This window comes from Myxocyprinus asiaticus, chromosome 12 (assembly GCF_019703515.2).
Source record: "Myxocyprinus asiaticus isolate MX2 ecotype Aquarium Trade chromosome 12, UBuf_Myxa_2, whole genome shotgun sequence".
Lineage (NCBI taxonomy): Eukaryota > Metazoa > Chordata > Actinopteri > Cypriniformes > Catostomidae > Myxocyprinus > Myxocyprinus asiaticus.
The window spans coordinates 50483761-50511651 of record NC_059355.1 but is presented as its reverse complement, the minus strand read 5'-3'; the positions used below and the strand labels follow the sequence as shown (position 1 = coordinate 50511651).

Below are 27891 nucleotides of genomic sequence, written 5' to 3'. Positions count from 1 at the left end.
TCTCCTTGGTGTTAAATGCTAAGTTATTAAATAAAAAGACATGCAGCATTGTGAGACTTTGTGTTTGTCAGCATGTTCATAGTGAAGTGGTTCCTCTTTTAGGACACCTGTGTGATCTTGAGTGGAACTGACTTCATACATTCACTAAAAATCACCAAGACGCAAGTTGATTAAAAGTCATTGAGCAGAAATGGCTCAGAAAAGTGAAGCTAGTTCTGCGAAAAGCTCCTGCAGCATTTGAGCTCTATAAATTTGTTTGTGTGTGTGTGGCTGTAAAAACGATAAACTGGGCATGAAGCGTCTGTAATCATTGACAAGAACAAAGAGAAACATTTGAGGAACCCTCAACAGCTCCAGTAACACGCTTTGTGTTTATATTCATACGTGTCCATTAAAACGAGAGGAGCCTTGCAGCACATTTTAACAAAAAGGACAACAGCAAAAGAAAATCACGCAACCATTCCCAGAGGAAAATCTAATTAATCAGAGGTTGCTCTTTTTTTTTTTCTTTTTTTTTTAGCTCTCTGGAGACTTCAACTTTGTTTCAGATGTTTCTACTAAAATCCCTTTGGATGGATTAAAATAGACACAAATGAGTCAATTGTTGACATACAGTGAGAGTATAGAGCTCTTAAATGTATCATTTGGTCTTGGAATTTGGAATGCCCAGCTCCCACTACTTAATAGGTCCTCTGGGTGGTGGAGGACAAGTCTCAGTTGCCTCCGCTTCTGAGACCGTCAATCCGCGCATCTTATCACGTGACTTGCTGTGCATGACACCGCGGAGACTCACAGCATGTGGAGGCTCATGCTACTCTCCACGATCCACACACAACTCACCACACGCCCCATTGAGAGCGAGAACCACTAATCACAACCACGAGGAGGTTACCCCATGTGACTCCACCCTCCCTAGCAACCGGGCCAATTTGGTTGCTTAGGAGACCTGGCTGGAGTCACTCAGCATGCCCTGGATTTGAACTCGTGACTCACGGGGGTGGTAGTCAGCACCAATATTCGCTGAGCTACCCAGGCCCCCACCCCCAAAAAAAATGTTTTTTATGATAATTTTACTGGTGAAAGATAAACATAAATGATGATGACAGCCAAAATATTAAATGCCATGGATCAATATTTACTGAGCAATTCATTATTTTGTAAAGGGGGTCAAAATGACCCGTTTCGCTTATGATTTTGGAGCAAAACCACAGGTCAAAAAATATACATTAGAAAGGTGTAAACATCATTATTTTATTTCTACACAGAGATAGGTAGATGTATTACTAAAACCAGCTAACTTCAGGACCTCTTCTTGCATTATATGCCAATGGTGTGAGTCCAAAAATGGGAAAACACACTTTATTTGTGTCATTTTTCCAAAGTTGGAGTGCCTGAAACTCCAGGAGTATTAAAGATATCTCAATATCCTTTTAGATTCTGCGTCAGAATAAACGTTCCTTTTTGTATCTTAATTTGTAAGGCCCTATATGGTTAAATCTCAGCGATATGGGGCTCTCAATGTGGCTCCATCTGTAAATTCTTAAATTTTACCCATTTTCAATGGTTGAAAACCAAATGCAGGTCACATGGTATGAAGCTAGTGTTTCTTGTCCAGCAAAACAAAAGTCTGTAGTACAAATAATGTTGACACTAGACATGTACCTTTATTTAATTACGGAAAAACAATCGTCATAATTGCAATTTTCAAGAGTCAAATAAATACACTTTAATTAAGAGTAAAGTGACACTCTTCAGTTAGTGCAGTATCTATATCTAGTTTTCATAGGCAAACATTTTCATTTTGAACCAATTCGCATTTTCATTCAGTTAAATTATGTTCAATGGTATTTCATATTTATGTTTAAGTATTAACAAAAGCAAAAATTTCAGCTGGGTAATTTTCTGAAATTAGGTTGATTTGACATAGAATGACCCAATATTAATGCACTCAGTGTCTGATTATTAAGGATGTTTGTTTACAGTGTCAGCACTGTGTTGAGTTGCCACTTGATGCAAGTAAAACCGGTAGAGAAGCAATCAGTTTTCTCAGGAAAAAACATCTGAGAGTCTCCATTCGCTCTCTGTTTAATCTTATTGCTCTCTAGAAACAGTTGAGATACTGACAAAATCTGATTTGTGATTATTCTTTCTGATGGGTTCCCAGCTCCCAGTGGTGGAACCTGAAACAGATAATACACTCATAACAAACACTAAACAAGTTTTATCGACCCGTTTTGAGAAATTAAAGTCATGTTACCAACAAACTGCAGTCGTGACACAGTCTGAAAGAAGGTGATGCTTGTCAGATCATGTCGTCCGCCTGCGTTCAGCTGACAGAAGCGACTTGTTATCAGCGTATTCAAAATGACTGACCTTCTCGTTGAGTTATGAGAATCAATCGAGGGGCATTCACTGTGGCGTGCAGTGATTCAAACCGGTATTTTGTCATATTTGTCCACAGTTAATCCTGTACTTGTTCATTTACTAACGTGTAGTTCAGGTTGTCCGAATGGCTTGTATGACGTTTCTCTTGTGTGTTGTGTGTGTGTGTGTCAGTGTGCGGTATCTCAGAGTCGTGGGAGGCGTTGTAGCTGTGATGTGGTGTGTGTGTGAGTCATTGTCAGAGTGTGAAAATAGTCGAGTCAGATAATTCTCTGCGTGTTGTCGGACTTCTTCGAGACACTCGAATTGTTGTCTGTTTGTCGAGAGGGTAATATCGACTTAATTACGGATTGCAATACGCGTGTCCTCACCCAAGGTAAAACTCAATATGGTTTGGCTCTTTTGTAGATTGTGTCTAGCGTGACCTTTGCTATTTAGGAGTTTCTCTGTGGCAAGCTCTTACTCATCTATTATATTCTATGGTTTTTTAAATGTGACCTTTTAAACTAGCAGTAGCAGTGTGTTCTGTTTGTAACGAGGACAGTCTTTGGGGTGAGATTGTTTTATGGAGTTTAAAATGTTGCAATCTGAACGTGCTGCTTCCTTGTAGTGCTTTAGATTGACATTTGTAGGTTGACACAATTACACGTCCATAATTCACGCTTTGTGAGTGATACAGATACAAGTTGGATTCAATATTTGAGTGAATCTGAAGAGGAGATCTGTTAGATTGTGTGTGTCACAGAAACTCCCTTGTGAAAAAATAATATACTTATGCATACTTTATTCGTGGGTGCTTCAGTATACTAAAAGTGTATTGCTGACAGGCTATAAATTGTTATACTTAAAGTCTGCTAAATTGGAACGACTAATTTTGTACTTAATGCACTTTAATTTGCCGAAAGCAGTGCTGTGGTGCAACTAAAGTTGTGTTAAGTATACTTGGTTGTGCTAAAATTGAACTGTTTCAAGTATACTGTAGTACACTTTAAATATCAATGCTTGTATTTAATTTTTGAAAAACAAATATTGACTCAGTGTAAACTTATAATGTGTTTTGGTTGCATTACAATCGCAACTCCTTCCTCATTACACTGTAAGAGTGCTGGACATACATTAATGCTATACTGTTAATATACTGCTGGCCCACACCACAACTGAATTTCAATTGGCATTAATGTATGTACTTCTGGTGCTCGCATTAAAAGTATTACAGCATGGGTATTATAAAGTGGAGGTACCAAGCGTCGTGGGTCTTTAACCATTGTTAATCAATAATGAAAACATTGAAGCATTGTACCACATCTCATACTTATTTAACACAGGATCACAACTATCTCAAAGCAACACTAATCTCACCAAAGGCAACTAAAAAATAACCCCTTTTCATAACATTATACGACATATTTAACACTAAGCTGAATTTGAAACATAACTATAACCCCAGTTACTTTTAAAATGTTACTTAATAAAACTCCAAACAGTCCCCAAAACCTACACAGACCTACCTCATTAATTATGCAAACACAGCAGCCAATAGCAAGTCTCCACGCAGAAACATCAACAGACGTTACAGTTTATTCCTGGAAAGGACTATAATCCTGTGTAGTTTTAACACCTGACATTTTATTAAAATAGGTAAACGTACCATTTTGCCCTTTGCAAAATGTGAAAAGTATAAAAATGCAGAGGTCTGACTGGTCCATCTAATCACTGATCTATAAAGGTCCCAGGCCAACAGTGGCTAACTCGCACCAAGTGCATGAGGGCACGCTGGCTAGTTGTCACTGCCATTCTGTGTTGTTTGTAGACGCGTGTAGAACAATAATGAGATGCTCCGTTATACACTAATATTATTATATAAGTCCAGATGTTTATGTAGATAGTTATAACTTACATGATATGACTTGCGTGATAGTTGTAGAATGGCCAGGGCCGTAGCTAGTGGGGTGAAAGGTGGTAACGATTCTAGGGGCCCACATGTCCAGGGGGGCCCCACGGCAAATTTGAAACTTTATTTATTTAATAGGAAAGGGGCCCTGAACAATATACAGTCAGGGGGCCCAGAATACCTTGCTACGGCCCATGTGAACAAGCAAATGAACAGTTTTACATGCTCTGTTGTTTTATGTTTATTCTTCTTTCAAGAGGGAAATTTGTCTTAATTCAAAGTAAGATTGAGCAGACAAGCAGCATGAGACAAAGTAGGTTAATGAAACAATATGGCTTTGTATCCTATTATTGGGGATGAGGAAATTACTTCAACTCTTACCTCTTCAAGTCACACAATATTGAATGCAATATGAAAAATGGAATGGAATAAATGGAATAAAACGCAGGGCAAACTGTACTTGTGTAACGCTGTTGAATGCAGACACAAACAACAAAAGACTGTCTGATTGAGAGACTGATTTAATAGATACATAAAGAGGAACCCAAATACATGAACACACAGTTGAACCAACTCAGTGTTCAGTATCATCATCAGTGGCTTAACAAACAGCATTTCATTTTGCCGAAAAATACAAGAGTTTGTGCAGTGATTCGTGTGAACTGAAAATAATGACAAGCACATAGTCAGTCTCTCTCTGCGGAAGCAGATGTAAATCTTTTTCGTTTGATTGCGTCAGAACTCGAACTGTGTAAGGGGACAGTTTGAGACTAATATTTATGTCGATAAATAACTAATCACCGTGGGTTTGACAATTTTGGAAGCTGGTCTGGTATAAACTGGGTGTACAATACACACTTGACACCGACTACTTAGTGTTGTTGTGATGATGTCACAACCAGCCTGTTTGAGGATGGATACATTCAAATCAACGCACAAGCACAGAGTAAAAAATCAAATTGTGCACATGCTCAGTTGGCATTATTGTCATTGATTAAATAATGTATTCAGGACCAGCTTGTGCTCAGTCTTTTATTGTCATGTGTGAAACAGAAGCAAGTGCTCCACAAGATGCCAGCTAATTCTGCAAAATTTTGCAATTAATTTGCAACACTTGAATCATTAAAATACTACAAATGTTAAAAGTAAATAATACTTGTATCAAGTATATTCTTAATAATATATATACTGTAATATATTAATATATAAATACTGCACACCTACTGACAGCTGTGTCCCCCCCACTTTTAAAATGTCTGCTACGCCCCTGTTTTAAGGAATGTGCATTGTGCATTTAAAAAAATTACTCGAAATAATGTTTTAATTATCATTTTTTAATTAATAAGTTTTCCAGTGTTAGTAACCTATAAGACATCCGAGTTGACAGACAAATAAAGAGCTTGTTCTCTGTTACTATGATAACAGTATGCTGAACAGACATGGTGTAATTTAAAATATACAATATACAGTGTATATATGTATATTAGGAAACTATTCCTAAGTCATATTACACATTTTTTTATGTGTTTGAAGAACAATATTATGACTTTACTTTTAACACTGTTCAAACAAGTTGTAGAGTCATAAGATGGAAAGAAGCACCTAACCAGTGTACTTTCTTAAAGTACACTATAATTGAACTTAATGTATACTTCCTTTAATTGCATTTGTAAAAGCTATACTACTTTACCACTTCATTTGTAGTGATCAAAGTTTCTCTGTGTGCATTTGAAGAAAGCATGAAATAGGTGCAATTACACGGTACTTTTAATTAGTACATAGATATGTTAATGTATTTGTAGTAAATATATTTTAAATACAATTTGGTATATTCATTTTTCACTAGGGCTGTCTGCCATGAGAAAACACAGCTACTTCTGTTTGCTTTGAACTCCCGTTTGATGTTTCTACCCCAGTGTAACCACACTTTACCACATGCTCTTAAAAAGCAAAAGAAAAGGTTTGAAGATGGTTAGGATTTGCATACTGAAAAGCTTCTGCGATTAACTCAAATCTCAGTTTATCCAGCGTCTTTTTTTAACATGCCAGCTGAATATGTGAAGTTAATGAGAACACTTTTATTCTCGCTTCGCTGCAGCTCTTAATTGTTTGTCTGTGACGGCAGCACATATTGTGTCATGTTACAAATATGCTTTTAACATGTCCCATGTATCATGTGTCTCGGCATGAACTTTGTTTAAATGCTTATGAGGATCAATTCATGTTTCAGATCAAATTTGATAGATAAATTAATTCTACACAATTGCCATAAGTGGTGTTCCTTTAAAGGAATATTCCGGGTTCAACACAAGTTAACTGACATCCAACAGCATTTGTGGCATAATGTTGATTACCACAAACTAATCCCGTGTTTATTAAAAAAATTACTAAAATTGTGGTTCCAGTGAGTCACTTACAATAGAAGTCAATGGGGGTCAATACGTTGAAATACTCACTGTTTCAAAAGTATAGACATGAGACATAAACAATATGTGTGTTAACATGATTTTACTGTCTGTGGAAAGATATATCTAATATTGCAACTTTGTTGCCATGACGACGTAACACAGGTAAATCCGGTAATCAATTTTATCACAGTAAAATCATGTTAACACACGTATTGTTTATGTCTTATGTCTATAATTTTGAAACAGTGACTATTTCAACGTATTGACCCCCATTGACTTCCACTGTAAGATCTGTGCTTTTTTTTAAGAAAAATAGGGGCAAGCTGAAATAACTTTTTGTGGTGATCAATATTATGCCACAAATACTGTCGATTAAGCTTAACTTGTACTGAACCCGGAATATTCCTTGAAATGCTTGAAATTAGTGCTTACGTATTGCACACTTCTTAAACTAAAATTTTTTAATGTGTGAATTGGAGTGGATATCGGAGGAAAAGCAATGAGCTAGTTTTCATTTGGTTACTATTAGTTCATTTGTAACTACATAATTCCCATATTTCCATTTGTGTTATTTCAAAGTTTTCATGACTTTTTTATTATTCTTAAATGTGTAAAATAATAATAATAATAAAGACTGAGTAGTTGTGTACTGTACAACCGTTTGACTGGTAGTGTATGTATTGCACACATAAAAATAGACAACAAACACTGTGTTTCCATGTGTAAGTTAAACCACTCATCTGTGACCCTGTTTTGCACAGTCATATCAGAAAAGACCACGGTCATGAAATGCAATAGGGGTGCAGCGTGTGTGTGCTTCTGCAGTCAACCGGTGGGAAAAGCATGTGTTTTTGGAATGAGCTATACCTTGAGCAGAGGTGTATTATATGATCAACTGTGGGTCACACACACACACACATTTGCATGCGTCAGTGCTGCATTATTTGTTCCATTACAGTCGAAGTGAAACTGCATCTTCCTGCCTGCTGTACCAACTACCAACCTATGAACTGATTACACGAGTTAATAAACCCTCACATGTTGCAATCAGACTCAGTCATGAAAGGTCAACCACAACACAATCTGCTGTGCTCTCTTAAACACTCGTGTTTGTTTTTCCACTCGAGTACACTTAAAACTTCAGCTTATAAAGAGAGAAACATGAGGGCTTAGCCGAATCATTTACGTTTGGGTTATTCAGATATTTATGTCCATACACGTTATCAATATCAAGATTTTAAATTATGCACATGAATGTATAAGGAAAGTGTATATCTTTTAATTTTGTCACTATTTTTAATCACTTTTCTGCTTTGAATAGCCCTGCAGTGTGGCAGATTCATTTTCAAAGCTACAAATATTCAATAGCATCTCAAATAATTTGAGCTCAGAAAATGTGCATGCATAAAAATTATACAAGTGACAATAACGATCAAAATGGAGATGGAGTTTATCATATCACACTGAAATAATTAGTATTTCATGTCAACAATTTATCATAAAGGAACCAACTATATTAACAGTAATCAACATTATTTAATGCAATTAATAGATTTAATAAAAAATAAAAAAATGGATATTTATTAAGTTTTAACAGATTTAATTGGGATAAAAAAATTATATATAATTATTTCTCGAGTTGTTAAACAGTTTAAGAATTTTCTGATCTTAATTTTTAATCAAAATAAAATAATGAAATTATTAAAAAGTGAATTGCTGATTCCAGTTGTATTTACTAGTTAATGTGCGTCACAGAATTTCTGCAGTAATTAGGCTGTATGACAAATAATGTCCAGTTTGACGATGTGAAAGTGTTTGCTCTCGACTGCACACACAGACTGTGAATTGTTTGGTTTCGCCCACAAATATACTGCTCACTCATATGTTTTTTGATGAATATATAAAAAGAGGCATAGGGTACAAAATAGGTAACACGGGGTACACATTTTGAAAATGTACACGTCAGTATGAACGTCTATGAAACAAAGAAAAAAAACTGCGATCTCATGTCAGTTGCATTAACTCATTCAAAACGCAGTTTAAATAAAAATATCTGCGTCGTAACAGCTTTCAGGCCTTCATTTTCACATGCGCTCTTCACCCAAAATGTCTGCGGCTGCCAATCCATTCAAGTGTATTTATACATTTATAAAAGCCATCTGATATAAATCACAGCCTGTTCGCCATTTAATCAAGTTCATGTTGCACATTTGTGACAACTTCTAAGGGATTAAGCCGAAGAAAAATTCTAACATTAAACACACAGCTGAGGAAATGTGTGTCTGTGTGTGTGTGAGCGTGTGTGTGAGTGTGTGTGTCTGTCTGTGAGTGTGTGTGTGTGAGAGTGTGTCTGTGTGTGTGAGAGAGTGTGTGTGTGTGTGTCTGTGTGTGTGTGTGAGTGTGTGTGTGTCTGTGTGTCTGTGAATGTGTCTGTGTGTGTGTGTGTGTGTGTGAGCGTGTGTGTGTCTGTCTGTGAGTGTGTGTGTGTGAGAGTGTGTCTGTGTGTGTGAGAGAGAGAGTGTGTGTGTGTGTCTGTGAATGTGTGTCTGTGTGTGTGTGTGTGTGAGCGTGTGTGTGAGCGTGTGTGTGAGTGTGTGTGTCTGTGAGTGTGTGTGTGTGAGTCTGTGTGTGTGTGTGTGTGTGTGTGAGAGAGAGAGAGAGTGAGTGTGTGTCTGTGTGTGTGTGTGTGTGAGAGAGAGAGAGTGAGTGTGTGTGTGTGTGAGTGTGTGTGTGTGAGATGTGTGTCTGTGTGTGTGTGTGTGTGAGAGAGAGAGAGAGAGAGTGAGTGTGTGTGTGAGAGAGAGAGAGAGAGAGTGAGAGAGAGAGAGAGAGAGTGAGTGTGTGTCTGTGTGTGTGTGTGTGTGTGTGTGTGTGTGTGTGTGTGTGAGAGAGAGAGAGAGAGAGAGAGAGAGAGAGAGTGAGTGTGTGTGTGTGTGAGAGAGAGAGAGAGAGAGTGAGTGTGTGTCTGTGTGTGTGTGTGTGTGTGTGTGAGAGAGAGAGAGAGAGTGAGTGTGTGTGTGAGAGAGAGAGAGAGAGAGAGAGAGAGAGAGTGTGTGTGTGTGTGTGTGTGTGAGAGAGAGAGAGAGAGTGAGTGTGTGTGTGTGTGAGAGAGAGAGAGAGAGAGTGAGTGTGTGTCTATGTGTGTGTGTGTGTGTGTGTGTGTGTGAGAGAGAGAGAGAGAGAGAGAGAGAGAGAGAGAGAGTGAGTGTGTGTGTGTGTGTGAGAGAGAGAGAGAGAGAGAGTGAGTGTGTGTCTGTGTGTGTGTGTGTGTGTGTGTGAGAGAGAGAGAGAGAGAGTGAGTGTGTGTCTGTGTGCGTGTGTGTGTTTGTGTGTGTGTACAGGTTTTGCTATACTTGTGAGGACCAAGTATTGAGAATCAGCCTGTTCTGGGAGGACATTTCTGGTTGTGAGGACCTTTTGGGCGGTCCTCACAAGGGAAATAACATATTAAACGATGTTTTATTGAAAATGTAAAAATGCAGAAAGTTTTTTGTGAGGATTAGGTTTAGGGGTAGGGTTAGGGTTAGGGGATTGAATCTATAGTTTGTACAGTATAAAAATCATTATGTCTATGGAGAGTCCTCATAATGATAGCAGCACCAACATGTGTGTGTGTGTGTGTGTGTGTGTGCATGAAGATGAATTGTTTTATCGAATGCTTAAGGGAATAATTTAGAAAAGGTTTGTTATGTGACACAAAGTTCATATTTACTGGATTGCTTTAAAATCATGTCATACACACACTTGCTTGTGCATTCTGAGAAATTCAATGTTGTCATGATTTTTCTTTGATTTCCTTTAATGTAAATTTTTTTTCACAAGATCATAATATAAACATTCTGATTGGCTACTCGGGTTAGAACTGCTGGTCTTATCTTTTTCCTTATTTTAAATTGCTGACACATCACTTTTTGTTTTCACGTTTTATGAAAATGAATTGTATTATTATTGCCAAAACGTTTAGTAAATATAGAAAACTAAAATCAGTTAAATAAGGCACACTTAAAAATGTCTGCATGTTGTTGCATTAGATAAATATAAAAATATCAAAGCAAGTGTCATTTGCAAGCAAACATATTTAGCAGATGTTGGAAGTGTCCAAATACTTTTGGGCTCACTGTACATTGGGGGTTGTGTGAATTTATAAAATTATTTTTTTTTTACGATTATTGCATGCATTTTTCACAGAATCAGATAAGCTCAAATTAGATATTGAATGAACAAGAATCACATTGTTTTTTCTGCCGTTAGGTGACGTGGAGCGATGTCTGGGCTCTGAGGGTGAAGATGAAGGCAGTGTTTGGGGTATGGACGCTCTGGACGGCAGAGATGCTCAGGATAAAATTAGTCTGACGCCCAGCGAGGGCACTGAGCCTGGCAGTCCTGTCCCGTGTGCCCACTCACACAGTCTGAGTCCGCCGGGAGAGAGCTGGGGCGAGACGGAAACCACATCCCTCAAAAACACGCCCGCAGACCCAGAACACACCAACAACAGCATGTACGGTGAGTACAACTTCATCAAGTACAATTCCCTCTTGAAAGTAGCAACCTTATGTGAAATAATGCTTCAAATAAATGTTGCAATTGCAAAGGAAAAGGGAAAACCTTTAGAAGACCTTTTTATTCTATATCATTATATTAGTATGTGCTGATGCTGCTGCTTTAAAAAACCAAAACACATTTATTAACAAACCACACAGTCAACTCTAGAATCCTAGATTTGAAATATAATACCAACACGTTACTTTTACATCTTCTGCAGTAGTTTATAGCATGCATACTGTGCACATTACGCACGGAAGATGGGAATGACATGCTACATTTTCTAAAATGTGCAGAACAGAGTACACCACATGGAATACTGTATGCAACATGCAACATGCTCGACTTGAACTTCTATTTCCAGTTTGACAAATTAACCAACCATTATTTGATCAGACCAGGGTCAGAAATGAACTTGGACACAGGGGGGATAAGTGCCACCGAATGGGACCTAAATGCCCTGATTTGAGACCAGATTCTTTTTATTTGTAACATCCGATACATTACTTATTATTCTATCCCAGACGCCCAGTTATGCATATCATTGCATAGAATATGTGCTGATGTTGATTTAATTAAATTGGTAACAGCCTAATTATTCAAAGTGAGAATTTAGTTTTAGTTTTTTTATGAATTAAATCAAAATGAAGTAGAAGTATTTGTCAGGAAAGGATCTCACCGAGTGATTTTTTAATGTTTACATAAAATATCTGGGAGCAAATATTGCCGCTTCAAGGAAAAGATCATTTCCAATACTGGATTAGACCGCCAAAAGTTAAGACATTTTACAATAAATGCAAAATAACTATTTTTATTTATAAGATGATAATTGGATGCAACTAACATGCAACATGATGAGGTCAAAACCCTATACAGCAAAACATATTCTTGATAATTAAGAGGGTTTTGTTGTTGTTGTGAAGCATAAGGTGCTACAAAGCACCACTGAATTGCAGTTATTATAAGAATAATCTCAGAAAATGTTACAGGAATAATTCTTGCAAAAATAAAAATTGTCACCATTTACTCACCCTCGGGTGTTTTCAAACCTGTTTGACTTTCTTTCTTCAGTGGAACACAGAAGGAGTATGCCTCAGTCACCATTCACTTTTATTGTGTGAAGAAAAAGATGCAATTAAAGTGAATGGTGACTGAGACTAAAATACTCTTAAACATCTCCCAATTAAAAAAATAAATAAATGTGCTTGAAACAACATGAGGGTGAGTAAATGATGACAGAATTTTCATTTTTGAGTGAACAAAGTGCATTAACTCTAAATATATTTCAGAATAGTTTCATCTAGGACATGTAATCCCTCTCTACACTAATGCAAACATGACACATTCAGTTATTCTAATTATCGCTGTAGTCGTTACTCTGATAATTTCCAAACGCCTCCAAGATAGGTGTTTTGATTTTAGCCGTGGCGCGGGCGGAACTGAAACCTTTCAGTAATGCTCAAATTAAACACTGGAGTTTATTTCAGTAAAAAACTGCTGTGCTCATCAAATGCGACGAGAATGTCAAAATATTTCCACACATCAAACGAGGTGACGGTCGTCTTCTGAATCTAAACTGAGCGTGAGAGTGATTCTCTTTTGTTTGATGGAGATCAAACGCTCGCGGGGTTCGCCTATAACAGAGTATTTACAGCACAGAACCACGCGGAGTCTTCCACGGCCACATGAGAGAACGCTGGATATGTGATGCCAACATCTGCAAACATTTGCAAAATCCCTCCTCAGTCGCAGCGCTGGCATCTCTACGTGCTCGTTTCTGCTTGTATTTTAGTCTTGTTGGTTTCAAGGGAGAATTTATGCAACATTTGAATTCATGATTCAGATTAATGCATCCTTCATATGTCCACCAAAAGCTTTAATGTTCAACAAGAATCACGCAACATCACAAACGCACAACATCTCAATACTACGTATTTACTACGACAAAGGTACAAGACTGTGTACTTCTATTCCAGGTTCATTACAAGTTCAGCTCAGTCGACAGCATTTGTGGCATAATGTTAACTACCACAGAAATCAATTTTGACTCGTTCCTCCTTTTCTTTAAAAAAGCACAAATGTGTGTTCCAGTGAGACACTTACAATGGAAGTCAATGGGGTCAATTTTTAAAGGGTTTAAAGGCAGAAATGTGACACTTATAATTTAACTTACATTCATTCTTCTGTTGAAACTTGTGTATTATAAGAGTTAAAATATTAACTCTTATAATATTACTATGAATTTTTATGGTAATCAACATTATGCCACAAATGCAGTCGATTGAGCTTAACTTGTACTGAACCCGGAATATTCCTTTAACACCTTTAATGCGGGTTTGAGCTAAAATCCCATGAAGCATCGCAAATGACTTAATCGAATTAAAAACTATGGAAAAATAGAAAACTATATCAGCAAAATATTCTGATAATTGATATATACAGTTGTGCTAAAAAGTTTGCATACCCTGGCAGAAATTGTGACATTTTGGCATTGATTTTGAAAATATGACCGATCATGCAAAGAGCTGTCTTTTATTTAAGGATAGTGATCATATGAAGCCATTTATTATCACATAGTTGTTTGGCTCCTTTTTAAATCATAATGATAACAGAAATCACCCAAATGGCCCTGATCAAAAGTTTACACACCCTTGAATGTTTGGCCTTGTTACAGACACACAAGGTGACACACACAGGTTTAAATGGCAATTAAAGGTTAATTTCCCACACCTGTGACTTTTTAAATTGCAATTAGTGTCTGTGTATAAATAGTCAATGAGTTTGTTAGCTCTCACGTGGATGCACTGAGCAGGCTAGATACTGAGCCATGGGGAGCAGAAAAGAACTGTCAAAAGACCTGCGTAACAAGGTAATGGAACTTTATAAAGATGGAAAAGGATATAAAAAGATATCCAAAGCCTTGAAAATGCCAGTCAGTACTGTTCAATCACTTATTAAGAAGTGGAAAATTCAGGGATCTCTTGATACCAAGCCAAGGTCAGGTAGACCAAGAAAGATTTCAGCCACAACTGCCAGAAGAATTGTTCAGGATACAAAGAAAAACCCACAGGTAACCTCAGGAGAAATACAGGCTGCTCTGGAAAAAGATGGTGTGGTTGTTTCAAGGAGCACAATACGACGATACTTGAACAAAATGAGCTGCATGGTCGAGTTGCCAGAAAGAAGCCTTTACTGCGCCAATGCCACAAAAAAGCCCGGTTACAATATGCCCGACAACACCTTGACATGCCTCACAGCTTCTGGCACACTGTAATGTGGAGTGACGAGACCAAAATAGAGCTTTATGGTCACAACCATAAGCGCTATGTTTAGAGAGGGGTCAACAAGTAAACCTGTGCCATTTAAACCTGTGTGTGTCACCTTGTGTGTCTGTAACAAGGCCAAACATTCAAGGGTATGTAAACTTTTGATCAGGGCCATTTGGGTGATTTCTGTTATCATTATGATTTAAAAAGGAGCCAAACAACTATGTGATAATAAATGACTTCATATGATCACTATCCTTAAATAAAAGACAGTTTTTTTGCATGATCAGTCATATTTTCAAAATCAATGCCAAAATGTCACAATTTCTGCCAGGGTATGCAAACTTTTGAGCACAACTGTATACTCGATTGCATAATGGGAGTGGGCGGTCTACCAGCGATTAACAACTTTGAACTTTTATCAAGCCTTTATCTGTATCTGTATTCGGATAGAACCAGATGTGGGCGTGGCTTAAGCCAGAAGCACGTCTAAATGAAAAACATATTTTCAAATGTAACTCTATTCTGTTTATAGTTTCCATTAGGGGTGTAACCGTTCAAATTTCTCATGGTTTCGTTTTCGGTACGGTTCGGTATTTATGTTCAGGGGAAAAAAAAAATAATACAGCCAAATCCAAAGTACAATTATTCTGTTTGGTCACAAACACTCAGGAGATTTGCCCTCACTACAAATCACCATGGTTTTACTACATTAACCATAGTTTAACCATAGTATTTGTAGTAAAACCATAGTAACCACTAAATTAACATGGTTACTGTCATGGTTACTACAATATTACTATAGTAAAATCATGGTTCATATGTGGCTTCTACAGTATTACTTTTGTATACATTTTTTTATTTATTTTTTTATTTAATTTTTTACATTTTAAACTTTTTCTCCCAATTTGGAATGCCCAATTCCCAATGTGCTTTTTTTAAGTCCTCGTGGTGGCGTAGTGATTCGCCTCAGTCCGGGTGGCGGAGGACGAATCCCAGTTGCCTCTGCGTCTGAGACCGTCAACCCACGCATCTTATCACGTGGCTTGTTGAGCACGTTGCCATGGAGACATAGCGCATGTGGAGGCTTCTCGCCATCCACCGCGGCAACCACGCTCAACTCAGCACGCGCCCGACTGAGAACGAACCACATTATAGCGACCACGAGGAGGTTACCCCATGTGACTCTACCCTCCCTAGCAACCGGACCAATTTGGTTGCTTAGGAGACCTGGCTGGAGTCACTCAGCACACCCTGGGATTCGAACTAGCGAGCTAGCGAACTCCAGGGGTGGTAGCCAGCGTATTTTACCACTGAGCTACCCAGGCCCCCTTCGTTAGGGTCCTTAATTAAAAAAAAAAACTTTCTCTAATTACTAACTCAACATTTTAACTTAATACCTGAATTATTACACTACATGCATCAACATAAAGTGCATTTCAAACTCAACTCAACGTATATTCAACGTTCAGAATCTGTACATCACTATAGAAGAAATAAACTTGCTGTTAAAATGAATACGAGAATGAATGTGCCTGTTTAAAGATGGAAGGGAGTGTGTCTGTGTGCAGTTTCGGGCTCACCTGCAGCTCTGTGCACCTCGCGCTATCTATCCTCGGGTGATATCAGCGTAAATACCTGATCAAATATCGATGTCTTACCAGTATACGGCACTCGCATCGAGCAGTGTCTGCAAACAGTGCCTGTTTTGTAAATGTTTTTTGACCATCGCTCTTGCAATTGACCGCTGTATAAATAATAGTTTAATGATAAACTTAAACAAAAACACACAAACATAAACACATACAGGGCAGCTGCCCATAGTTCTCTCTCTCTCTCCAACTGTCATCTCCGGTCGCCTTTATCCCTCGCTCGCCTCATCAGGGTGATTGGGATCCGGGCGTGCTTCATTCCGGCCTGGCCCCACCCTCCTCCACGCTGGAAGCGGCCCTACTGCTCCAGGCAGTCGGGGAGTCGATTCCCTCCTACCCTCGCAGACGCCGGTCTTCCCTTGAACCCTCCGCATTTCTGGCAGCCGGTAGGGCACTCCCTGCCCCTGGCAGCGGCTCCATTGCTCCAGGCGGTCGGGGAGTCCAGTCCCTCCTCGCCTCGCGGATGGCGGCCTTTCCCTGCGTCCGGGCGGTCGGGATACTCTGTCCCCCAGCAGATGGCAGCGGCGCTCCCCTGGGTGGACGGCAGTGTCGAGGACTCCATGGCGGGCATCCCTCCTCCCTCCTGGGTTTCGGCACCAATGCAAAGGGGTTAAAGGGAAGGGAGGAGGCGAGAACCGGCTTGACAATATAAATAATAGTTTAATGATAAACTTAAACAAAAACACACAAACATAAACACATACAGGGCAGCTGCCCATAGTTCTCCCTCTCTCTCTCCAACTGTCATCTCCGGTCGCCTTTATCCCTCGCTCGCCTCATCAGGGTGTTTGGGATCTGGGCGTGCTTCATTCCGGCCCGGCCCCACCCTCCTCCGCGCTGGCAGCGGCCCTACTGCTCCAGGCGGTCGGGGAGTCGATTCCCTCCTCCCCTCGCAGACGGCGGTCTTCCCTTGACCCCTCCGCATTTCTGGCAGCCGGTAGGGCACTCCCCTGCCCCTGGCAGCGGCTCCATTGCTCCAGGCGGTCGGGGAGTCCAGTCCCTCCTCGCCTTGCGGACGGCGGCCGTTCCCCGCGTCCGGGCGGTCGGGATACTCCGTCCCCCAGCAGATGGCAGCGGCGCTCCCCTGGGTGGACGGCAGTGTCGAGGACTCCATGACGGGTATCCCTCCTCCCTCCTGGGTTTCGGCACCAATGCAAAGGGGTTAGAGGTGAGAACTGGCTTGACAATATAAATAATTGTTTAATGATAAACTTAAAAACACACAATCATAAACACATACAGGGCAGATGCCCATAGTTCTCTCTCTCCAACTGTCATCTCCGTCCGCATTTATCCCTCGCTCGCCTCATCAGGGTGATTGGGGTCCGGGCGTGCGTCATTCCGGCCCGGCCCCGCCCTCCTCCGTGCTACAACCACAAAAAGAAAAAGTTCCCAGACAGGACACTTAAATGACACAGGGGTTTCTTTATCTGCAGCTTGTTTTATCCGCTTGCCATTTTGCCAACTAATGCGTGCAAAACTGTGATGTCATCAATTGATTTAACATACTAACAGTTAATAGGACAGCTTCTCTCTGTAAGTTGTCCCACGTGAAACAGAGTGCATCTACAGAGACATACAGGTGCATTAGTGGAGGTTACAACTGCGCATGTCTATTTGGTACTTTATTTTCTTCGCCAAACTGTTTGATCCAGATGCGTCATTAAACTAGAGATGAAAGACAGAGCAATTGCTTACCGAACCGTGGTTGGCGAACCATATGAGAACCGTTACACCCCTAGTTTCCATATAGCAAAAATGCCTTGTATAATTGCAGTACAGTGCGTCACCTGTTCACGCTGATGCACACACACCATGCTATTCATTTCATTTAATCACAGCCTTTTACGGTTTAATAATCACATGACCATACTATGATTTTGATAGTATTTTAACTAACTGTGCAGCCCTAAAGGGTCGTAAAATTAGTCTAATGATGCGCTCTTTAGAAAATAAAATTTAGACATAATAACTTCACATTCTCATCATTGCATCGTGAATTTACCATCGATATGTTTAGTTAAAATATTGCTTTACACATGTGATGCTTGGACAATCAGTGTGATTTTACTTCCAGAACCCAAAACTGCACTCGTCGAAATATTTCATGGGGTCTTAAACTGATGCTTGATTTAGCCATCTCTCCATGGCTGTTTTATGGAATACTGTAGATGAGTTACATTAAATGGTAAAGCTGCGAATGATACAATACTAATGACTTGCGTTTTCTCTTTCAGGTCAAAGTGACGCTCGTGTCTTAGAGAACGATTCCCGTTACGACTCAATGGTGCAGCTGAGAAAATTGTCGCATCTTCTCAGTCCACAACGCAATGGATCCGTGAACTTGTACCATATAGGCGCCGTTCATGGCAACACGTCACCCGTCTGCTGGTCACCAGAAGAACACGAGTCATCCGAGGGGAAAGGTATATGCTCAGAGTGTGGTGTAGTGGTAAATACTCAGTATTAGTCCTTTTAAAGCATTTACTTGAATGGAGAAAGAATGAAATCTCCAAAACATCAATAACTTTTCTGATTCTGCAAGATAAATTCTGCAATTGACTCATAATTGTAGCTTCTTTAGCTCAAATCACGCCATAAAACTGTATTTTTCAGGCTGTGTTAAATAAACTTTGACTTGTTTTCTAGATTTGTGTCATTTCTCTGAGTATCGGTCTATTATTTGACAAGCTCTTCATTAGTGTGTCCATATTGATTTAGACATCAAAAGGCAACATGACATTTAATACATGCAATATTTACTTCTCCTTAAGATTCATCAGTTCATTCATCAATTCAACAAAAAGTGACAGAAACAAATTCTCTCTTCTCTTGCCGGTGGCAGACAGTGTACCCCTAAACTCTGATGGCACACGGATGCCAGTTCAAACATGCCCATATTGCCAGCGGACGTACCGACATGATGCCTCTCTGAGAGAACATGTGAAGTTCTGCCAGGACAGAGACGGAGGGGACAACGTTTGCCCTCTCTGTGGGTACAGTACGCCATACCACGCACAAATGGAACGCCACCTCAGCCTTCACAGCCAAACTCAAGACAAGGTACTGACACAAAATATATACTGTAAACAACAAACCAAAACCACTTCATGTTCTAACAGCTCATTATTTCTGCTCACGTATGTTCCAGAATGCCATGTCTGATTCAGCCATTGAGAACAGGAAGTTTAAGTGTAATCAGTGCGGAAAAGCCTTTAAATACAAACATCACCTTAAAGAGCATCTTCGCATTCACAGTGGTAAGCGACTCAAAAATGCAAATGTACAGCAGAATTTTCAAAATAAGCAAAGTAGATCATTTATATAAAATATATATTAAATAATTAAATTTTTATTTAAATAATTTCACAAATGTATTACACTCATGAAGTAATGTCCACATCATATTTAACACCAAAAAATCTGAATATAAGAGAATAAAATAAATTATATTTTGCATAAAGAAAATTAAGATCGCCTGCATTATGACAATACATTGCCCTACTAAAATTGTCATTACTGTAATGAAATAAATTAATTTATTTAAAATCAGAAAAATTTAAAGGGATAGTTCACCCAAAAATGAAAATTCTGTCATCATTTACTCACCCTCATGCCATCCCAGATGTGTTTGACCTTCTTTCTTCTGCAGAACACAAATTATGATTTTTAGAAGAATATTTCAGCTCTGTAGGTCCATACAATGCAAATGAATGGTGACCAGAACTTTGAAGCTCCATAAAGCACATAAAGGCAGCATAAAAGTAATCCATACGACTCCAGTGGATTAATCCATGTCTTCAGAAGAGATATGATAGGTGTGGGTGAGAAACAGATCAATATTTAAGTCCTTTTTTTACTATAAATCTCTACTTTTGACCTGCGCCAACCGGTAGGTGGCGATAAACACGAAGAATACGAATTGCCAAAAAACAGAAGAAGAATGTGAAAGTGAAAGTGGAGATTTATAGTAAAACAAAGTTCACCCACACCTATCATATCTCTTCAGAAGACATGGGTTAAACCACTGGAGTTGTATGGATTACTTTTATGCTGCCTTTATGTGTTTTATGGAGCTTCAAAGTTCTGGTCACCATTCACTTGCATTGTATGGCCCTACAGAGCTGAAATGTTCTTCTAAAAATCTTCATTTGTGTTCTGCAGAAGAAAGAAAGTCATACACATCTGGGATGGCATGAGGGGGAATAAATAATGAGAGAATTTTCATTTTTGGGTGAACTGTCCCTTTAAATTCAAAGCAACACATATTAACATTTATGCTTATTTAATAATTGTATAGGCTGATATCATTTTTTTCACATTACTTTACGATACTGAGAATTGGGTGGGGGGTTAAATGTGCTTAATTGTCATGTAAATAATGTTACAATGCAAAGAAATCTTAATGTAAAAACAAAACAGGTAACATTTTCCTTTTTATGATTTTGGGGTTAAATATGACCTAGATTACCTTGTTTTTTACTGTATTTATTATTACTAGTGCTGGGTATTGATACAGATTTCACGATTCTGAATTCATATGGGCATATTTCTGTTACAATGTATATTTTGCTTAGAAATGATAAAAATGCTCACTCGGAAAACTCTGTTAATTATAAAGGGACCTTCTAACAATCTAGGTACAATTCGAAAATACTACTTTTACCAATAATATTTTAATTCGATTTTCATCATATTGGTCACATTTAAAGCTGATGTATGTAACTGTGGTAAATACTTTCTTCAATCCAAGCTTAATATGCAGAGACAACTATAAATAAGCCATTCATAGGATTTACAAGTATTTCTATTGATATGTAGCCAGTGAGCACATATTAACGAGAGAGAACGCACATAGGTTTTTGTGTGTGTGTGTGTGTGTGCATTCATGCCATGTGTGATTAGAATAATTGTTTTTTATTATTATTGTTTTTACTCAACAACTGACTGTAAAGAACAGAAAGGATATTAAAAGAGACATTATTTAATGAAAAATGGACTGCGAGGATCTCGTCTTTGGACACAGAATGAAACTTTTACTCTCAACATGCAGTAAAAGCATCTCGCTGCTAATATCTTCTTCACCACTTCAATCAATGCTGAGTGAATCTGAACGTTTACCAGCCAGTGGCGAATCACTGACACTTTTAGTCACATAGTGTGCAATTTGGTCACATATGCGAGTGATTTACTGCCATTGTAGAGGGTTGACACAGATAGTTAAAGATCGATCTTGGGATTTAAAAAAAAAAAAATCTATATTGTTTCCCAGTCCTACTCATTACTACTGTTATTATTATTTCTTTTCTTTCCATTTTCTTCTCAGCTCTTGTTGTGTGTATTGATGCTTTGGCAATATTGCATGTAAACACAATCATGCCAATAAAGAAGTTTGAAACTTTAAAAATAAAATATTAACAATGTATCATTCCCAAGTTAACCTGACAAGACATGCTAAATACAAGTGTTCTGAAAGTCACCGTTGCCATTTCTCCCATGTAGGTGAAAAGCCGTACGAGTGCTCGAACTGTAAGAAGCGTTTCAGTCACTCTGGGTCCTACAGCTCTCACCTCAGCAGTAAAAAGTGCCTAAGTGGAGGCGGGACAGGAAACGGAGCTCATTTTAATGGCCACTCCCACACTGCCTACCTCTTCCCCTCTCCAATGTCGCCTACGGTGGTTGGCGGTAGAAACGGCAGTCGAGGAAAGGGCTCTCCGTATGCCGCACTGGGTCAATACCCAATGGACCCACTTGCCGCGCCAAGACAGGAGTCTATGCCCATTTCGCATGCAGTGGATTTGGGCAGGTCATGGGACCCTACAGCAGATTTGGCCATGAGGACGGGCGTTTTTAAAGGCACCACTCTGCTACCTTTACTGCCGTCGCGCAGCAAGTTTGAACACCTGTTGCAGGAAATGCTTCGGAAGGAAGTTGGAGAAGAGGGACAAGCAAGAGAGAGGAAAAATGAGGCACCCATCAGTGCCGTGACATGTCGATGGTGCTCACAGGTGTTTCCCAGCGAAGCGCTGCTAACGCATCACGAGCGGTATCAGTGCCGGAGCAAAGATATCGTGAACAATCCACTGTCACAGCGACCCAAAAACGGATCTCCACTGAACTTCTCTCGACCATCAAACCTGCCGTATGACACCCAGACATCACCAATCACCAATAACGTGCCTTATAGACCCCTTTCATCGCCCCAGCGGGCATCCTGGCATTCCGTGCCACAGCAGATCCTTGTGCCTTTACCTACACCAGTATTATCCCAAGAGAAACACTGGCCACATGAAGAAACTAGTAGTCCGAGAAAACCAAATTCCATTGACCCAACATCCCCAACATTACCTGAATGCCAACACCTGATCACCTCAAGGTTTGGTTCTCCACCTTGCCTGGATCTGTCTTTTAATTCCACATCGCCACGTCACTCGAGCCATCATATTACGGTATCAGGATTGATCCAGAATGAACCCTTGGACTTATCCATCCCCAAAGCCCATTCTACCTCTGGAAGCATATCACGAGAAACCAGAGATCAAACTTGTAATGGCTACTCGCCACAGCAAGAGAGATGTGACATGGATAGTATGATCAAGAGACTAACTCCGCCCTCTCAGCAGCAGGTGGGTGGGGCCTATGCAGCGTCACCACTCTTTGGAAGCATGGTTTTTAGCAACTACCCCCTCTTTAATCACATAATCCCTGGAAGTCTAGCAGGAATGGGGCACAGTGGTCTGACATCACTTTCTCTCACGCCACCAACACCTAGCCCTGGGTTTTTCTCTCCAGTGGCGTATATGGTGGAGACGGAGTCAGAATCGATGTTGAAGAGAATACAACACGAAAGACACTCTGTGATGGTAAGAGCATACATACTCGCTCATATACATACATATATAGGCCTACAGTAGGAACAAGCTTTTAACCAAATATTCAATACCAGGGTGGACCAAAGGTAAAACGATAATGATTGGTCATTGAAAATTCTATCTATCTGAATTAGAGGTAGACCGATATATCGGTTTTACCGATTAATCGTGCCGATAGTTGCTTTTTGGAACTATCGGTTATCGGCAACAATATAGCCGATAGTTGCTAATAGTTTTAATCTGGTGAATGTAGGCTATGAAAAGCTTAATTCTGTAAATACTTAAATATAGAGGATTGTAACGGAGCCAAGTGTCCGTCATCTCAAAATAAGTAGGTGTATTCCGGGGTCTTGTTTACAGTTAAGAATCCAGTGTTATAGGGCCTGGGTATCTCAGCGACTATCACCCCTGGAGTCGCGAGTTTGAATCCAGGGCATGCTGAGTGACTCCAGCCAGGTCTCCTAAGCAACCAAACTGGCCCGGTTGCTAGGGAGGGTAGAGTCACATGGGGTAACCTCCTCGTGGTCGTGATTAGTGGTTCTCGCTCTCAGTTGGGCGTGTGGTAAGTTGTGTGTGGATCGTGGAGAGTAGCATGAGCCTCCACATGCTGTGAGTCTCCGTGGTGTCATGCACAACGAGTCACGTGATAAGATGCGCGGATTGACGGTCTCAGAAGTGGAGGCAACTGAGACTCGTCCTCCAACACCCGGATTGAGGCGAGTAAACATGCCACCACGAGGACCTACTAAGTAGTGGGAATTGGGCATACCAAATTGGGAGAAAATGGGATAAAACAAAAACATTCTATAAATTCTATAAATGAATTTTAAAAACTTTCGACCGATTAATCGGTTATCGGCCTTTTCCACCACCGTAGTTATTTGTATCAGTAAAAATCCATCTAATCTGAATATTGCGTTCTGCTTAGACATAAAATGCACATATATTCAGACACCACAGCAAACGCACAAAAAATTCCTAAAAAATTAGTTTCAACTACTCAACAGAAAAATGTGCAAAAAAACGGAAAAACAACCCTTTAGAGAAAGTAGCTAGATACACTACAAGCAACATGCAAAAATAGCTGGCTCCATTTATTAAAAAATTATTAAAATAATTACATTTAATATAGTTTGTATTTGTTCTAATACTAAAAATACTTACAGTTGTACTCTACAAATGCACTTTGCAGTGTAAGTAACATATAACATATTTTTGACAAAGCTGTGTTCAGCCTAATCTCCTAATGCTTATGAATTCCACAAATAAATCCAACTCTAAAACCATTATCATGAAGATTTAAATAATGTGCATCATTTCTAAGCCAGTGCGAGTCATGCAAATGCCACACATGCAGATGTTTAACATAATGAAGATCGTGTTTGTCGCTGGTAAACGACAGGATGCGTTTGCAGGTTTAGTTTCAAAAGATTGTAGTTAAATATCCACTTCGTCCAGCACTGTTTCCGTTCATTGTGTTCTGAAGTATCCCGGGTACTGTTAACGCTACAAACGATTCAGCGCGTGAGGGAACCGTCCGAATAATTCGCAAACCGATTTATCAACCGATTCATCAGGAATCAAGCATCGTTTGAGTTCTGATTCTAAAGTCAGACACATATCTTGTTTGATGAAATATTGGAAGGGAAATAGTATCTCTACGGCGGTACAGTTTACACATACGCGATATGAAATGAAACTTCTGCCCAACACTAATTTAAACACAAAGGCTACTACAAAAAAAGGAAAATTATATATATGTGTGTACACCGTTTATATATAGTATAAATATACATATATATACATAATTAATGCATAATAAATAATATTTAGCATTATTAATAAAAATATATATACTTTCTTCTACTGTATTTTTTACATTTTCGAAAGAAAAGATGCACCCAGTATTTTTTCCCAATTAAAAAGGTTTTACTCCTAAAGAAATGAATTGTAATTTTGAGACAAATGTATTAAAATCATGAACGCTCACATGTGATGAGGACTCAAGTCATATCAGTAACCTTATAAAAGCTGTTAAGGGGCGTCCTTATGGGAGGGGGTGGCATTTTAGAATCACATGACCAGCCGAATGACTTTTGAATGATGCTGCATCCACACCACTTGGTGTCACTGTCCAAGATGACACGAACAAAAGTTACGGAGTGCACCTTTTAAAGAATATTCCGGGTTCAATACAAGTTAATCTCAATCGACAGAATTTGTGGCATAATGTTGATCACCACAAAAAATTAGTTGGACTCGTCCCTCCTTTTCTTTAAATGTGTGTTCCAGTGAGACACTTACAATGGAAGTCAATGGGGTCAATAATCTGTAAACATTAAAATACTCACTGTTTCAAAAGTATAGACACAAGACATAAACAATATGTGTGTTAACATGATTTTACTGTGATTAAATCACTTACTAACCGCATCTGTGGAAAGTTAGACAATTTTACAACTTCGTTGCCATGACGATGTAATGCCGTAAACCCGTAAACGACTGTAAAAATGACGATTTAAACAACTTCACAACTCAAATAATCCACAAGTTTTAACAGAAGAATTAATGTAAGTACTTTTATAAAATTATAATCTTCACATTTCTGCCTTTTAAACCCTCCAAAAATTGACCCCATTGACTTCCATTGTAAGTGTCTCACTGGAACACACATTGTTTCTAAATCAATTTTTGTGGTAATCAACATTATGCCACAAACACTGTCGATTCAGCTTAACTTGTATTGAACTCAGAATATCTGTAGCAAAAAACTGCACCTAAGTTTACTACCTAAGTAAAAATGTTTTTGTTTTTTTAAATATTATCAGCTGTATTTCTTTGATCAAAATATCAGCATTCACAAACCAAATTAAATAACATTATGAGAAAGACAGACTTAACACTATTAGTCGATAAAAGGAAAATCTGATGCATATATGTACTATATATATATATATACTGTATATGTACTTAGTTAATTCAAGAGCACATCATATTGCAAGACAGCAAGAGATTGCGACAGCACTCATGCACCGCTGGTCTCCTTTGAGGTTGCAGTTTTGATGAATTTGCTTCCTCTCTGAGCTGTAAACAAACATGCCACACACCGGGAAATTCCCCACACACATAATGTCAAAGGGCAGCGAGGATGCGTGTCCGTTTCCACACACCTGCATGATGACTCAGTGACATCATCACACATTATGACAGTGTAAATCATGTCATATACACACAATACACTTAACCCAGGGGTTTTATATAAAATATGCATTATTTAAAATAAAATATATCCAAAATATATTCCAGAAAACTTATGACCAGCTGTGAGGCCTCATTAAGCAAATTGAAATATCATTAAATGTTTTAGATGGAAAATATTCACCTTTTATAGCAACATTTTTTTCAAAGTTCTTTCCAAATGCATTATTAATGACAAACAAGCAATAAACATGCAAAGGGCAGGGGGGTTCGTTAAACATTTGTGAATGACGTGCGTTTGAATTCTGCAGGTGCGCATTACAGTCAGGCGTCATAATGAATAATAACTCGTGATTTTCTCTCTTTGGTTCAGAATGAGGCTTTGAATCGAGGTGGTCTGGAGTATCTGTCTCTGATGGATGATGGGATGGATGGTGAGATCAGCACCGGGAGAAAAAGACTGAAAAAGACAGAGGAAGGACTTTACGCATGCGACATCTGCAACAAAACCTTCCAGAAGAGCAGCTCTCTCCTTCGACATAAATACGAGCACACAGGTATAGACACGATCAGACATCTTGAAATCAAAACTGACTTGTTCCTAGTCTTATTGTACATGATTAATTAGTGCACGAAAACGCCTCTGAAATGACTTTCCATTTCAGTCGACATCATCAAGCCCTTTTATTTTGCAACCAGCTGTTATTTAGAGACCGTTTACATCATCCAATCAATTCCTGATGGATCAAATCAAGTCCCGGCCCACATTTGGTTCAGAAATATGTGACATTGTGGAAGTAACATGGGTTGTAAATGCTGTTTTATGTTGACTTTCGTTCGCTACGTACCTTAACAGTTCTCATGAGAAAAATAAGTGAATCAATGACCTACACTGAAAACTGTCATAACTCGTTCCCTCACCTGAATGGAATAATGGTGTCTCCACAACTTGTGTAATTAACTTCACTTAAAGAGACAGTTCACCCAAAAATGAAAATTCTCTCATCATTTACTCACCCTCATGCCATCCCAGATGTGTATGACTTACTTGCTTCACCAGAGCACAAATGAAGATTTTTAGAAGAATATTTCAGCTCTGTTGGTCCATGCAATGCAAGTGAATGGTGACTGAAATTTTGAAGCTCCAAAAATCACAAAGGCAGCGTAGAAGTAATCCATGTCTACAGAAGAGATATGATAGGTGTGGGTGAGAAATAGTTCAATATTTGAGTCCTTTTTTTACTACAAATCTCCACTTTCACTTTCACTTTCTTCTTCTTTTGTTTTTGGCAATTCACATTCTTTGTGCATATCACCACCTACTTGACAGAGAGGAGAATTTATAGCAAAAAAAAAAAAAAAGAAATAATTATCTGTTTCTCACCCACACCTATCATATCACTTCTGAAGACATGGATTAAACCACTGGAGTCTTATGGATTACTTTTATGCAGCCTTTATGTGCTTTTTGGAGCTTCAAAGTTCTGGCCACCATTCACTTGCATTGTATGACCTACAGAGCTGAAATATTCTTCTAAAACTTAGTGTTCTTATAGAAAGAACTTAAATAGTTAAGGTAACTAGATTCAAGTAGACGTAATTTAGATTTGCTATTTAAATGTAGTTGTTTCTCCTTGATAATTTTAATTACACAGACTCAAATTTAGGTCATACAAAAAT

The 27891-nt window shown here is 38.9% G+C and overlaps 1 protein-coding gene across 1 annotated transcript in view; it reads left to right on the top strand.

The window, feature by feature from the left end:
- Positions 1 to 27891, top strand: part of LOC127449548 (zinc finger E-box-binding homeobox 2-like) — a 51981-nt gene that overhangs the window by 18863 nt on the left and 5227 nt on the right. Inside the window, exons 2-7 of the mRNA XM_051713044.1 lie at positions 10933 to 11184; positions 18379 to 18567; positions 18987 to 19204; positions 19293 to 19401; positions 21644 to 23004; positions 26585 to 26768. Of these exons, the coding sequence (XP_051569004.1) occupies positions 10933 to 11184; positions 18379 to 18567; positions 18987 to 19204; positions 19293 to 19401; positions 21644 to 23004; positions 26585 to 26768 (2313 nt within the window). The remainder of the gene's footprint in view (positions 1 to 10932; positions 11185 to 18378; positions 18568 to 18986; positions 19205 to 19292; positions 19402 to 21643; positions 23005 to 26584; positions 26769 to 27891) is intronic.